This window comes from Salvia miltiorrhiza, unplaced genomic scaffold (genome assembly GCF_028751815.1).
Source record: "Salvia miltiorrhiza cultivar Shanhuang (shh) unplaced genomic scaffold, IMPLAD_Smil_shh original_scaffold_293, whole genome shotgun sequence".
Lineage (NCBI taxonomy): Eukaryota > Viridiplantae > Streptophyta > Magnoliopsida > Lamiales > Lamiaceae > Salvia > Salvia miltiorrhiza.
In genome coordinates, this window is record NW_026651522.1 from 225,932 (window position 1) to 242,227 (window position 16,296).

General features: G+C 32.7%; 1 protein-coding gene across 1 annotated transcript; it reads right to left on the reverse strand.

The window, feature by feature from the left end:
* Window positions 1–1,098: 1,098 nt before the first annotated feature.
* LOC131003911 (probable 1-deoxy-D-xylulose-5-phosphate synthase 2, chloroplastic) lies at window positions 1,099–4,324 on the reverse strand. Its single transcript, XM_057930481.1, has 6 exons — window positions 3,976–4,324; window positions 3,715–3,885; window positions 3,287–3,451; window positions 1,926–3,212; window positions 1,566–1,850; window positions 1,099–1,493 (listed from the first exon to the last, which is right to left on the reverse strand). The coding sequence occupies exons 1-6, from the start codon at window positions 4,087–4,089 to the stop codon at window positions 1,338–1,340; spliced, it is 2,178 nt and encodes a 725-aa protein (XP_057786464.1). The 5' UTR covers window positions 4,090–4,324; the 3' UTR covers window positions 1,099–1,337.
* Between the last annotated feature and the right edge of the window lie 11,972 nt (window positions 4,325–16,296).

Here is a 16,296-nt window from a genome sequence, read left to right on the forward strand (position 1 = left end):
TTTTCATTAGAATCTCGAACATGAAAAGATTTCGAATTCAAATTTTATGAATACATTCTAAATTTAGCTGTTGGTATAAAACTTTTCTAGTGCGATAAAAAGAAGAAGAGTTATATAGGGTAGGTTGCATTTTCAAATGACTATAGTCTCAAGCTTGCAGTCAATGCCCTCTAAAAAACGTTTGCAGTCAATATTGTTGTTTTTTCCTGGAAAAAAAAATATTAATAAATCCACTTTAGTCAAAGCAATATAATGGGTATATGGAATTATATCTAACCTGACGAATCTACAGTTTCATTGAGGTATAGGTTACCATGTTAATTTCTCCATTTAGGTTTGGCGCTCTAAGTACGTTGAGTTGAGCCCACTCTAGCTAGTAATTGATGTTATAACTTCGTTAATTCATTATTATTAAATAAATGTCTTAACTGATGTTCCAAAATTACCCTCAAAAGAAAAAAATGAAGTTCCAAAAAACATAAAATGGAAGATGATGGCGGGTCTTTTCCTCATGTTGATATTGTTTTGTTGGTTTTGAAAGATATGTATAATTTCCCTTTTATGTTTTCAAATATTTTTTTAGATTTTTTTTCCCTAAAAGAAAACTAGTACTCTTTTTCCTGCTCGAGGAGTTTTTGATCGGGATTACTTCGAGAGTCTTTTAATATAAGGTTTGACTCAGTGTGTGTTTGATTTATGAATTCCTTTGGATTGAGGTAATTATATGTTATTATAATATAATTTCCTTTGACAATGAAGTTATAAAAAGCAAGTTCTTGATGTTAAAAAAATTGTAATAAAAGAGAAAAAATTTCTGAACGCACACATAAATACCGAATTATCTTATGGAGTGGTGACTTCTGAAGTTGGGAAAAAGAAATTAAAAATTCAAAGCTCTCTTTAGAATTAGGCAGTGATAACCAATAGATTTCTTATATAAGTGATGTTAATTAAAATATTACCCATCTTAGGATAAAATAATTACAAATCAATCTAAAATCTCACTCATTGGGACGCTTCCCTATATATATATATAATCTATTAACACCCAATAAGAATGATAATCTTAAATTGGAACATATATAACACCAGCATAAATGTAAGAATGGGACAAATAAATTTATTTAATAAAAGTATGAAGTGATTATTTGTGTGTACAAAACATAAGGCTGCCGTGTGAACGATTATTTAGAAAAACTCCCCCACATTGGTGGGTTGGAGTCTTCCAGTCGCAATCTTTCCCCATATTTACATTACATTACATCATATAAAACATTAATCTCTGAGGAGATGAACTGCTTCTGCTTCCGCTTCTGGCTTGCTGGATGAAATTAAGATTACAAGTTGTTGATGAGATGAAGACTGTCTTTTCCCCCACCAATAAGTGACACAACAGTCCCTGCGATGTGCTTGGGGCTCAGCCCAGCTTCTTCAATTTGATCAGTCTGTGCTCCATGATCAATGTATCTGTCGGGGAGCACCATTGGCCTCCACTGCAAAACCCAAAAATTAAATTAATTTACTACTCCATATTATAAGTATTAATTTATTTTGTAGATTTTTACCTTAAGGTTCCCGTCGAGCAGTCCGTTGAGGGATAAGAAATGAGAAATATGGGCGCTGAATCCACCAATAGATCCCTCTTCAACAGTGATGAGAACTTCATGCTCCTGCACCAGCTTCTTGATCAGATCTCCATCCAGAGGCTTGCAGAATCTCGCATCAGCTACGGTCACGGAGATGCCGTGTTCCTGAAGAAGCTGCGCCGCCGCCAAACAGTTCTGCACTATAGTTCCGAACCCTAGAATGGCAACTCTACTCCCCTCTTTTAAAATCCTTCCCTTCCCAATCTGGAATTTAATTAAGCCAATAAATGCATGATCACAATTATATAATAATATAATTAAATGGCTATCTATGCATACCTCCAAAGGAGTTCCTTTGTTGTTAGGCGGCAGAGGCGCGCCGACGCCGTTCCCTCTGGGGTATCTAACGCAGCTAGGGCGGTCGTCAATGGCGGCAGCGGTGGCGATCATGTGCATGAGCTCGAGCTCGTCGGAGGGGGCCATGACGACCATGTTGGGCAGGCAGGCCATGTAGGTGGTGTCGAAGGCGCCGCAGTGGGTGGGGCCGTCGGCGCCCACGACGCCAGCCCGGTCCATCATGAACCTCACGGGGAGCTTCTGAAGGTCCACGTCGTGGACCACCTGATCGTACCCCCTCTGCAGGAACGAGGAGTAGATCGTGCAGAAGGGCTTGAGCCCCTCCGTGGCGAGCCCCGCCGCGAAAGTGACGGCGTGCTGCTCGGCGATCCCCACGTCGAAGCAGCGGTCGGGGAAGCGCTTCTGGAAGTAGTTGAGGCCCGTGCCGCCCCCCATGGCGGCGTGGATGGCGACGATCCTGTCGTCGTGCTCTGCTTCGGCCACGAGAGACTCGGCGAAGTATTGAGTGTATGATTTAGTATTGGTTTTGGACTTGAGCTGTTTGCCGGTTGTAGGATCAAACTTGACGACACCATGCATCTTGTCGGCAGCAACTTCAGCGGGAGGGTAGCCTTTGCCCTTCTCGGTGATGATGTGGATGAGGACAGGCCCAGGCGCAGGCATTTCTTTAACCTTCTTGAAAATGTAGACCAGATCTTCAACGTTGTGGCCGTCAACGGGGCCGATGTAGTAAATCCCGAGCTCCTCGAAGAGGGACGCGCCGGGCTTCCCCATCATCCCCTTCATGTAGGTGTCAACCTTGGATGCGATTTCATGGGCCTGCTCTCCCATCTGCCTAGTCATGCCCTTTGCTGCTTCGCGGAGTTGCCGGAATTTTCTGCTGGCTTGAAGACGCGTGAGGGCTTTGCTGAGGGCTCCCACGGGCGGAGCAGGGCCGTCAATGGTGGCCGTGGGCAGCGAGACCTGCTTGTTGTCATTCAACACGATGATGAGATTGGAATCCAGGAATCCTGCATTGTTGAGGGCCTCGTACGCCTGCCCTGCTGTCATGGCGCCATCTCCGATCACTGATATCACATGGTTGTTCTTGTGTAATAAGTCTCTCCCCACCGCCATGCCTAGACCAGCAGAGATACTAGTGGAGCTGTGGCCGGCTCCGAACGCGTCGTGGGCGCTTTCGTCTCGTTTAGGGAACCCTGCTAGTCCGAAAGTCTGTCGAATCGTGTGCATTCTGGACCTCCTCCCCGTCAGGATTTTGTGCGGATACGCCTGTCGTTGGAATTAATTCATTTCAATTCCATGGGTTATTAAATGATACATCAATTAAGTTTGTAGGTACGCACCTGGTGCCCCACATCCCAAATGATCTTATCCTCAGGTGTGTTGAACACATGATGCAATGCAACCGTGAGCTCCGATACACCTAAGCTCGAGCTCAAATGGCCGCCGGTTTTCGACACCGTGTACACTATCTCTTCCCTCAATTCATCAGCCAATCTCTCCAGTTCCTGCCAACGTTCAACACACGACCCTCTTTAATTATTACGACTTGACTTATTTCCATATTTAAGGTTGCTCACATATATATCTTTCAGATCGATGGTCCAAAACTTCAGTCAAATTCGTACACAAGCACTTGTCTATATTTTTATGCTCATCAAGTCAAAAGTTTGAAAAGAAAAACATACAAATGTTTGATTCCGCAAATTAACATTTGTTTACTATATGCATTAGTTCCATTTCATGTATCATAATATTGTTGAGGAATTACCTCGACCGAGAGGTTTTTCATGTGATTTGGATAGTTGATGGTGTCCAATATTGGAGTTGGAGGCTTGTCTCCGGTGAAATTGAGAGCTCTTGTTTTCTGCCTCGTCAGACTCTCTCCATTGGCAGCCACGTCGTTGGTGTTATCCTGTTGAAGAGCTGCTACCACGGAGAACTGCAAAAACAGAAATCGTAAAACAAAAGGAAGAAGACCAGCCGGATAATTAAATTCAAAACACCCGCACACATAGAGATGGAAATTAACCTTATGCTTTTTTAGGGGAAGAGTAGCAGTAGTGCGAGATAAGAGGCTTGATGAATCCTCAGAATGGAGCAATGGCAAGAAACTGCTGTTGATAACTCCACAAGACGACGCCATCTCTGTGTATCTCTCTCTCGGCCCAAGGGGAAGTGAAGCAGGCAGGGAATGTTTGAGAGAGAGACAGAGAGAGTTGTTTCAAGTTGTGTGTGCTGGAAATAACAAGGTGGATAGTTGGAGCATTTTATAACAAAAACTCATGAGAGGTTAATGCAAAGACGTGACTTCTCATACAAAAAAAAATCCAAATTAGCCTGCCAACTTTGGCTTCCTTGGTCAAGACTAAGTAAATATATAATTAAAAACACATGGCCTTTGGACTCAACATTTTCAAGAATCCATATCCATACTAATTTACTAGTGGGATGCGCCAATTTATGGCTAAATATATATTTTATTTTTTTGAATGCCTTATATATGTCTCTATCTTTCATGATTTTTCTATTTCAGGTTTTTTTTAGTACATATATATATATATATATACATACTATTGTAAATATCAGAATTAGTTTATGCTAATAAAAAAAATACTTTATTGCCATAATATATATATATACTATTCAAATGTCAGGATTTAACGTCCGATCATATCGTCATAGTCCAATTATTATACTTTGGAAATCAAGAAATTAAGTCGTATGAGTTGATCAGGTGTATCCAAGTTGATGCACAAGTCAAAATTCTTCTGTTTATTTTATTCAAATTGGTTGCCAGAATCAATTTTGTCAAATATATATGTAAGGGCAATATTATCTTCCAAGTGCCACCGTGCTTGAGTATTATGACTAGTGATATACTCCCTCCGTCCCAATAAAAGTGGCCACTTTTTTTTGGGCACGGAGATTAAGAAGGGGATTGTTATGTTTTAATTGAGTGTGACCCACCAAAATTAGTGAGTAATTTTTAGAAAGTAGCCTACAATTGTTGACCAAATTAGTGAGTAATTTTGACATTTTTAGAAAGTGGCCTACAATTGTTGACCAAATTAGTGAGTAATTGTTGACTTAATTAAAGTAAACTTTTGCTAATTTTAGAAAGTAGCCACTTTTAATGGGACACCCAAAAAGAAAATGTGGCCACTTTTATTGGGACGGAGGGAGTAATAATATATTTATTTATTTATAGTACGGCTTAATGTTCGATCCTTATTTTTCAATCCTACGCTCCAGAAAAAGAAAAAGAAGATAAGATTCCAAATTTTGCCTCCAGCATAAACAAAAGATTTAATATATAGTACTAGTATAGGATTATAATAGTACGTATTCTTACAAATTTTAGAATATATATTAATATTTAAATTTAAATTATTTTATGTGCATCATCTTACGTGAATGCTAGCTAGTTTAATTAAATAAAGATGGTTTAGCCCCAAAAGTACGATTGCTTGGTATTGATTTCAGCTACGTTTGGCATATATATAACATTTTTGTCTTGATATTGTTATTTGCATCGATAGACAATACTATTCTCCCCATCCCATTAAAAATAGTATGTATTCTATTTTGGATTGTCCCGCTATAAATGATCTCTTTTATAATGGTGCGATTTCTTCGATAGAAAAGGGTGGAATACATATATTTTCCCCATTTTCCACTCTTTTCACGCGTTCTTTTTGTTGGAAAAATTTTCTCTAGCAGCCTTTCTCACCTTTTCACTCCAATTCATGATAATATTGTCACAAGTTATAGGTATGATAATATTTTTTCATATTATATAGTTTTATGATCTTTCAATTTACCATCAAAATTTATATACAATTTAACTCATCTTTCTATATTTCTCCTTCTCTCTATTTTTTCTCTCTTTTCATAATATTTTCATACTATATTTTCCCTTCTTTTCCCATAATAAATTTACAACCAAAGAGAAACATGTCCTAATTAGTAAAAATTAACTCTCTTGAAAAAATATAGGTCCTACTACTTTTAACCAATTTACATGTTCTTCTTAATTTGAATACCCAAAAATTTTGCGTCACTTGTTGTAATGAGATGGAATTGAAGGAATATATATTATTTAATGTGTTGCATTGGACGCTGAAGCAATTTGAGTCCAATGAGACTTTCTATTCTTCGAAGCTTGACTTTCGAACAGAAGTAAAGGACCGGCTCATGGGATTAATTACGGCAGATAATGACGAAAGTTGATTATGGCTAATTAGTTGTAAGGGTTAGATTTCGGAAACATATATGAGTATTTGATAAAGCTTATCATTATGACAGACAGCTCCATTTTTTGCTTAAACAAAAATTCGCTTGCATTATATGTGATGAGTACAAATGTAGAAATACATGATACTTAACAGTAATTCCAATGTGCATGCATTTATTATGATTAAGCTTAATTAGTTAAATAAGATCACCTGATATTGAACAACACATAAATACAAAAACCTTGCAGCTATAGAATAATTATATATATAATCTCCCACCATTATATATATTTCATTGTGAGCAAAGTTCTCGAAGAAACCTAGTTATATGGTAATCTTTTTCTTTTCTTTTTTTGAAGTAGAATAACTTATGTAGTTTAATACGTTTTGAAAATTGTTTGAAAGTTATAATTAGGGTTAATTGCGCCAAATATCACCAACTTTGCCCGAATTCCATTTTTCCCATAATTTAAAAAAAAATCATTTTCTATCACAGATTGAATTAGTTGTTCATTTTTCCCACGATTTTTTACTCCCCTCAGATCGGAGATGACGTGGCGCTGACATGGCTAGCCAGCACACGCCACATACGTATCACTCCGGCGATTAAAAAAATTGCATTTTTTTATTACACCAAATATCACGAACTTTGACCGAATTTCATTTTTCTCATATTTTTTTTTCATTCTTCCCAGAGTTCCTCTCTGCCTTACTAAGTGTTTTTCTTCATTCTTCACCCATCCACGCACCCAGAATCCCATAAATCCACTTTTCAAAGTAAAATTATAGAGGAGCAATGTCTGGGACTGAAATCATACACTAGAATATATGCAGAAACAATACGTATATATGCGCAATAGCATAGCCGACATCTGAATTCGGGAAACTAGTGTTGCTACTACTCAGAGAACCAAAAAGAAGCCATACAATTTTCCAATATTAACCACCAAGACTCTTGGTACATACTTAACATACGTAAATGTTCAACATTCCATATGTTTCAAGATATTTCGCAACTACCTTAGTTTCAAGTCAAAAATTTGTAAAGGCATTACAAGATTTTCGGTTAGTGCAGCCCTCATTACAAGAAGTTGAAAAAAGAGGCGTTTACAAACAACTACAAACAGTTAAAATCAAAAAGCTGAATAAGCCTCTGTCGAAATCAAAATTCTAACTTTTATCCATTAAAATCAAGCAAAACTAAATAGCTACAAACAGTCAATAACCACATACTAAACAGAAAAAGTTAGCAGAATCAATCACTATGGGGGTGCTCGACGACAGTTACAGCTCCGTCACTATGGGGTGGCAGCGCTCTGGCGACGGCGGCCTGGAGGTCTCAGGTGGCGGAGTTCGCAAGGGGACCGGCGGAGATGAGCGGTGGCATGGAGAAGAGGGGTGGCGTGCATGGAGAAGAGGGGTGCCTTTTTTTGGTGAAGAAGAAGACAACAATTTTTTTCTAATTCAAGTGATATTAGGGCTTTTTTTGTGTGATTTTGCTATTTGATTAATTTTAAATTAATATATATATATATATATATATATATATATATATATATATTTCACATCAATATTATGTGTAAATTTAAATTCACATCAGCGCCACGTCAACTTTCCAGTCACCGGAACAAAAAATTGTGGGAAAAATGAACAACTAATTTAATTTGTGATAAAAAAAATGGAATTTTTTAAAATTATGGGAAAAATAAAATTCGAATAAAGTTGGTGATATTTGGTGCAATTAACCCTTAGGGCGTGTTTGTTTGGCACGGATTCTGGCATGGGAAAGTAATCTGATTCTAAAATATTAAATTCCTGTGTTTGGTTAAATTTTTATGAGTCAAGGAAAGTAATAAGAATCCTGAAAACAAGGAAAGTAGTGCAATTTTCCAGGATTCTTATTCCCTAACTTTTCTTAGGTATTCTTTTTCCTCATTCTCAGGATTCTTATTTATTTGTATTATTTTATAATAAAATGTAAATTATAATTTTTATTTAGTTGGAATTTAATGTTTCTATTATTATTATTATTATTATTATTATTATTATTATTATTATTATTATTATTATTATTTAATTAGTTCATAATTTATTTTAAGCAAATTATAATGTAATTATCGTAACTATGTATCAACTTTATATTATTATTATTATTACTATTATTATTATTATTATTATTATTATTATTATTATTATTATTATTTAATTAGTTCATAATTTATTTTAAGCAAATTATAATGTAATTCTCGTAACTATGTATCAACTTTATATTTATTTAATGATACAAATCCAGAATACTAATAAATATTTTTGGTATTTCCAAACACTAGAAAATGAATCTATTAGTATTCATTTTCCACGGAATCATTTTCCTGGGAATAACAATCCCAATTCACATTACTTTCCTGGCAAACAAACATGCCCTTATAATTAAGTTGCTACGAAATAGAGGCCGGTATATAGGGATAAAATTTAACTATTTCCAAGTGAAACCATGTATGTACGTAGCAGTTATACGTGATTTTATTATTACACGTTTTTATCGGCATACTTAGTGTCATCTTCCAAATGAATAAACTCTGCAGAATTTAACAAGAGTACTTTTACATGTACTTGTTCAGAACAATTAATCTAAATACAATAATTGAATTCGAATATATATATATATATATATATATATATATATATATATATATATAGGGAGAGGTTCAGGAAAGAACCATAAATAAAAGAAGACCGGAGAACCATTTTCAGCCATTCGATCATCAAGATCTACGGTGGATGCATCATCTTGTTGGATGAATGCAGATCCTGGGTTCGAATCCTGAAGGGAGCATTTTTTTTATTTTTTTGAGTGCATTAATTTTAACAGCGGATGCATTAATTTTTATAGTGAATGCATTGATTTGATGGTTCTCCCGTTCTCACAAATAATGTAGTTCTCTTTAGAACCACACCCTATATATATATATATATATGTATATGCATGATGTTTCAGTCATAGACTAGTCGTCCTGATCTTGCCAACTGGTTTACTAACTTAAGGGGGTTTGGCAAGGTGACTATTAAAAATGGTTTCATGAAGAGTATAACTAATAACTCTCAAGTAAAATTAAAGATGATACTCCATTTGATAATAATTTATGTGGGAATTATCACATATAGCCATCTTTCATAAAAACATAAGTTTTATAGCCCTAGTTTATAATAGATAAGTTATATAGTCATTTTAGACTTAAAAGACTATAAAACCCTTTGACTTTTTTGTACTCGATGGTGTACTCGATGGCACCATCGAGTATACCATCGAGTACTCGAAGTACTCGATGGTGTACATGATGGTGCCATCGAGTACACCATCGAGTAATGAAAAAACTGAAAATATTCTATTACACAATGACACCATCGTGTACATCATCGAGTACTCGATGGTATACACGGTGGTGCCATCGTGTATACCATCGAATACAAAAAAGTCAAAGGGTGTTATAGTCTTTTAAACTTAAAATGGCTATATAACTTATCTATTATAAACTAGAGCTATAAATCTTATGTTTTTATGAAAGATGGCTATAATAAGATTTTCCTCTTAATTTATTGATCTATGTGTATGCAAATCTGCAATGCCCTTTGGCTCAGCCTCAAATAAATCGCTCGGAGATTTGCCATGTACTAATTATTTTGTCATAGTAAGTTAGTAACCTTCTAATTGAAACCTCCCAAAAAAAAAAAAAAAAAAAAAAATCTCGCCTAATATTTAGCTACCACGATTAATAGTCGCCAAGAAAACCTCGAATATACAATTAATTTAACTTCTTAAATAAAGTTACCTAAAAAATATACTTAATTAATAATGTGTAGACTAATTTAATTAGGATTTAGGGTGTGTTTATTTTGATAGAAAATAAGAGAAAAAGTTTATTTTCACTTATTTTCCATCATTTTCACATGTTTACTATGATGAAAAATTTTCTCCAAGCATAGTGAAATATTTTCCCGGACAACTCATTTTCACTCATTTTATTATTCTAGGGTAGGGGTGTGAAAATATTTTCCAACATTTTTCATCTTTTCATCTATAGTAAACACAGGATAAAAAAATGAGAAAAAAGATAATATTTTCTCATTTTTTCTTATCCATCCTTTTTCAATAAGGCTGCGTTTACTTTGATGGATAAATTTATCCATGGAAAAAGATGGATAACAAAAATTTATACCTTAAAATGTCAAATTTCTTTTCCAACATTTGACACAAAAGAGATGTTTACCATTTTTCCTTCATTATTTTCACTTCAAGTATGGATAATATTATCCATCCAAAAATGGATGGATAATATTATCCATCTTTGAAGTGAAAATAAAGAAGGAAAAATTGTGAACTTCTCTTTTATGTATAATGTGGAAAAAGAAATGTGACATTCAAATACATAAATTTATATTATTATCTTTTTTCATGGATAAATTTATCCATCAAAGTAAACGCACATTTAATAGTATTATACTTATATATTATTCTAATGGAAAGAAACTCGTGTAGTATGCACCCTACTCAAGTGGGACACATGTACAGATCCAATTAAATATTTCGTATATAATTTATATAGCCACATTTATGTTCGTAATTAAGGTCTTGAATCCCCCGTGAGTAACGACGATAACAACTTTAAATATTTTCATTTTATTTTATTTATTTTTATTTTTTTCTTGAGGGCGAGACCACTTGAAAGTGAACCATGCGGTAGATATATATTACGTAGTTTGACTAACATCCTAATTATCAGATTTTTCCTCAAAAAATAATAAAAATCTGATTTTGTCAAAAAAGTAACAATCAAGAGCACATCTGAAGGTGTGATATCCTACCGTTAACAATATTGACAATTAAAATGCAGCAGTTTTTAATTACCCAGGATTATAGACTTATATAGTGACAACAATATTTTTCTAAAGAGCACGCAAAAATATACATGCACGTGATATGTAGTTTTATATCGATTTTATAACATGCATCACTTTATATATATTGGAATACTTTTCTTCAATAGATACATCATATCACTCATAGGCCCATATTTATTTTTTTAATAAGATATATAATTGAGTTTTATATACTCATTGCTAGGATTTCTCAATAAGATATTAATCAAATAATAATATTAGTTTAAATGATAGGAATTATCAAGAATATCGGGATATTCAAAAGTTCTACTGCATCTTAGTAAAATATAGATTAGTCTATACTATTTTCATTTGGAGATCTTAGCCTATCAATACACAAATTTTAAAGGTTTCTAAAATTGCACACAATCTTTTTTTATTTTTTTTCTGAACACAAATACTCGACCTTTAAAATTTGCCCCAAATCAAAGCCGAGATGGCAGTAAAAAAATTCAACATGATCAAACGACAATAAAGAAAAACGGCAATATTAATTAGAACACACTAAAATGCCGCAATGTATAAATATATATTTCACATCCAAAAACCGACTTCATTTGCCATCGACAAGCTTGATGATAATCTTGAAAATTGCAACATCCCTATTCTCTCCCATAAATTTGTTGTCTCTATATGAATCATTTCTCGATTATGCTCTTGAAATCCACCCCTCAATTTGGTCGTGAATAATTTTTTAGCTCTTCGTGAATTTTCCTCAATTTTTCCTAATTATGCTCAATTGATTGATTTAGGGATTTGATTTTTTTTTTAATGGTGTGTTTCAATACTGTATCATTTTTCTTATCGTCGATTTGACCATATTGAAATTTTTTTATTGTCAACTTAACATCGATTTAGAGAAAATTGAAAGGTTGAACATTTATAATTAAAAAAATATTACGTGCAATTTTGAAAAATTTCCTAATTTTGTATGTTTACCTACAATTTGTTTAGGTTAATACTTATTTTGATAGGCAAATAGACTTCCACTGGGTGGAGGGGGGGAGGGGCGCTAGTGGGGCTCAAGCCCCGGCAAAATTTTGAGTTTATTTTTATTTTTATTTTAAATATTTATTTATTTCATATATAAAAGAAATATAAGAGAATATAATACATTATTTTAATAATAGTAGTATATCCACGTAAAATTTTAATATTTTACAGTGATTTGTTAAATATTAGTTTGTCAAATTTGTGTTATTTCTGTCTTATTTCTCTTTCTTAGTTAATTTTTAATGTTGAATTTGAGTCAATTTTCAAGTTAAAGTAAAGTTATTAACTATTAATAATGAAAATTAGTTTATTTTTTAAAAGATGAAACTTTTTTTTTTTTGAAAAAGCCATAGAAGTATGACATTATATGCTTTCAATGTACTTATTGTTCAACTAATGGAATATGAACAATATAGTAAGTGACTTAAGTTTTAATTTGAGGTTCATTAAAATTCTACTTTGACATAAAAATAAACGGGACGGAATGCTAAAAGAAATTAGCTCATGAGCTCTACCACTGAACCTCCATACAAATACTTTCAAACATTATACATTCACAAATTCAGCCCTCTTAACAACAATTTCTGTTAGACATTAAAAAAATTCTAATTATATATATATATATAAAACAATAACAATTTCTAAATTCGTTCCTGCTACCCCTCATAACTGATTATTTTGATAAAAAATCAAATAAGTACTCCCCCATTTTTATTAAGTGTCCTATTTTAATATTTTTCTTGTTCCCTAATAACTGTCCCATTTCAAAATTTGAGAGTATAATTATAATATTTTTTTCTATTTTATCTTTATTTAATATTTATTAGAATATAATAATTAGTTATATATATATATATATATATATATTTATTATGATAATTAATAAGATTATAAATATAATTTTTTTATTTATCGGTATGTGTAATTTGATGGTGGGGGACACTTAGGGGGGTGTATTCGTTCAGAAATTCTGTAGATTTTTAAAATCTCTGGATTTTAAAAGTTTATAGATTTCACACAGATTCTTTCATGTATTTTGGAATTCTAAACAGATTTTGAACGAATTTAATATGGATTTTAACAAGAATTTGACGTGATTTTTACGGAGTTGAAATCTATCATCCCAACGCTCGTTGAAATTAACTGAGCTTTGGGATATAGCTCCCAGCGATCGCTGGGTGCCAGCGATCGCTGGCTTCATAAAAGTTTGATACCCAGCGATTAATTACCTAGCATTAGAGGAATAGGTGGGATGTGCAGGTAAAGAATATGTGGAATATGAGTGAATGTAGAGCAATTAAAATAATTGGGATCAAATAAATAGTGATAAAAAATAAAGAAAAGTGATTTTGGCATGGGTAAATTTCGAGAAAGTTAGATGATGTAAAGGCGTAGATAGGTGTGTTATTTCCTTTTTATTTTAAAAGCTTTTATAAGGCTGCAGTTCAACCATTTCAACCACGCTCCAATCCTTTTTAACTGACCCAGCGATCGCTGGCTTCTTCCAGCGGCCGCTGGCTTCTTCCAGCCACGACCGCTGGAGCCCAGCCGGAGCTGAAATATGAAATCTTTCGAATTCTCGTGGTCCGAGCTCGGATTTGTTCATGTGTATTTTTTGAATGAAATCCATGGAAATCAGTCCAATGTTAAAATCCGTAGATTTTTAAATACACCCAGATTTTCAGACTTTTAAAAGTCTTGAACGAATACACCCAGATTTTTACAGACTTTTAAAAGTCTTGAACGAATACACCAAGATTTTCATAGACTTTTAAAAGTCTTGAACTAATACACTCAGACTTTAAAAATCTGCAGAAATCTATTAAAGTCTTGAACTAATACACCCCCCTTAGTCAAAAACAAAACGAAGGGAGTATATTTCATATCGGTAACTTTTCCTATGCAATAACGTTATTTGTTCCTCCAAAATAGCAGTCTCGCCGGCACAACAAAAATTAATGATTCCAAATGGAGTAATGCTAAACAACCACATTGTGCCCACCACAATTTACTTAAATAAAAAATAATTTAATTTATTTTTTAAAATAAAAATAAGATTTAGTTATTTTATCATATTCTCTACATTGTAATTTTTTTTTAAATTTTTTGGTAATTTTTATTATAAAACAAATTTAAAAAAAATGCAAAAAAAGTACAATATAGAGAATATAGTAAAATAAATAAATCTTATTTTTATTTTAAAAAATAACTTAAATAAATCAAGATTTTCCTTATTATACTAGAGTGTGGGTGACTACGATGTGGCTACATAGGTTTATTCTTCCAAATACTATCATATTTTCGTTTTGAATATTGAATTTTATTTTGACCAATTGCTTCAAAAAACAAATAGTTTAATGTGCGTGCTGTACTTTAATTACTCATAGATTACGGCCATAGCATAAAGGGTATGGGCAATCTCGACTTTTCACAATTTTGTGCAATTTAATTAAATGCCGGTCGTTAAAGAACGTTGAATTCGCCTAACCTTTGCGCGGCGGTCTTGCCCATATATATACAATATATAGTAGTTGATAAAATATTAAATGGTGAATTTAGATTTATCCTCTTCCTAATATTTGAATTTATATTTATAATCTTTTTGGACGGAGAAGTAAAATTTTATTTAAACGATGGTATAAGTGGCATCCAAAAATATAGTGCAAGAAACTCTTGCTTCACTGAGAGTCTGAGAGGACTAGTGTACATAAACATAATGAAGCTTGGAGTTAATATTTGATGCATGATTTATATGCTGATATAAATCAATTGTACGTAAACGAATTTCCTCCGTTATCATGAGAACTATTTTTATGAGAACAAAGTGCTAAAATGATAAAATTATTTCGTCGTTTAATCTATACTATATTAAAAAGGGAGTTTTCAATTTCAAATCAATTTCAAAATTGAGTAGCAATTTTGTAGTTAGAATAAAATTGAAGGTTTATTTATAAGCTATACATCTTTTTTTTTTCCTTTAACTTCTTATTTTTCTATTTTATTTATTTTTTAAAATTGTGAAATTTGGCTAATTATAAAATATTTGATATGTATATCAAATTAAAGATCATGACAAGAGCTTTAATTTGGTATATGTTATGTAGATATTGTAGTTAAAATATAAAATTTATATTTATTTAAAGATTAAAACTTAAGAAAATTCTCTCTCCTCTCTCCTCTTTTTTTTTGAATAAATATATTTTTTTTCAATTATCCTTTAACTTATATTATTTTCTTTTTTTACAATATCAATTTTTATTAATATGAATTATTCTTAATTATTTTTATATTAAACTAAAATATATATCTTAAATTATAGTATTTTTAATTAAATTTAGAATTTTTATATAATAATCAAATTAATATCAATTTTATATATAATAAAATATAAAAATATTTTTCGTGCGTTGCACGAGCGCAAATGCTAGTTAATTATTATACGTAAAAAAAGAAATTTTCGTCTCTCATATGATTCAAATCCAAGTACTATATTCATTTATTAAGAAGATGCATTCATCATAAATTTTAATAATCGAAGAATTGAAAATAATTTTTCGTTCTCAGAATAGTTAAGGATTGTCAGTTGAACACTTCTCTCTATATATATAGGGAATTAAGATGCATCCATCATAAATCTTATCGGTCAAATAACTAAAAATGGTTCTATGTTCTCACAATATAAAGGGTTCTCATTTGAACACACACACGCGCATATATATGGGTTCGAATCCTGGAGGGAGCGAAAATTTTACCAATTTTTTAAATATTGTTATTCATCAATATATACTGCCTTATTCAGCAGTCAGCACTATATACTGTCTTATTCATTGTACTCATGATCTCACGAAAAATAGCAATCTCACTGGAGTGCATCTCTCTCTCTCTCTCTCTCTCTATATATATATATATATATATATATATATATATATATATATATATATATATATATATGTGGTTAAGTTCCATATGGATACTAACTTTCGAAAGCTTGGACATATGGATAACAATTGGAAAGATTACCGTATTCTCCGACAAATTGGTGTTAGAGTGAGAGCTTCCTCTCCTCTAGATTTTGTGGAAGTTTATTGGTTGTCGCCTTCTCCGCCTTGGATAAAAGTGAATACTGATGGATCGGCAGCTGGTGCGCTGGGTCCTATTGCTGCGGGGGATGTTTCAGAGACAGT

Bases quoted from the DNA above. Each gene is read 5' to 3' on its own strand.
- LOC131003911 (XM_057930481.1), bottom strand. From the start codon at position 4,089: ATGGCGTCGTCTTGTGGAGTTATCAACAGCAGTTTCTTGCCATTGCTC. The intron at 3,886-3,975 runs GTTAATTTCCAT...CTGTTTTTGCAG, and splicing joins TTCCCCTAAAAAAGCATAAG to TTCTCCGTGGTAGCAGCTCT. The intron at 1,851-1,925 runs GTATGCATAGAT...ATTAAATTCCAG, and splicing joins ACAAAGGAACTCCTTTGGAG to ATTGGGAAGGGAAGGATTTT.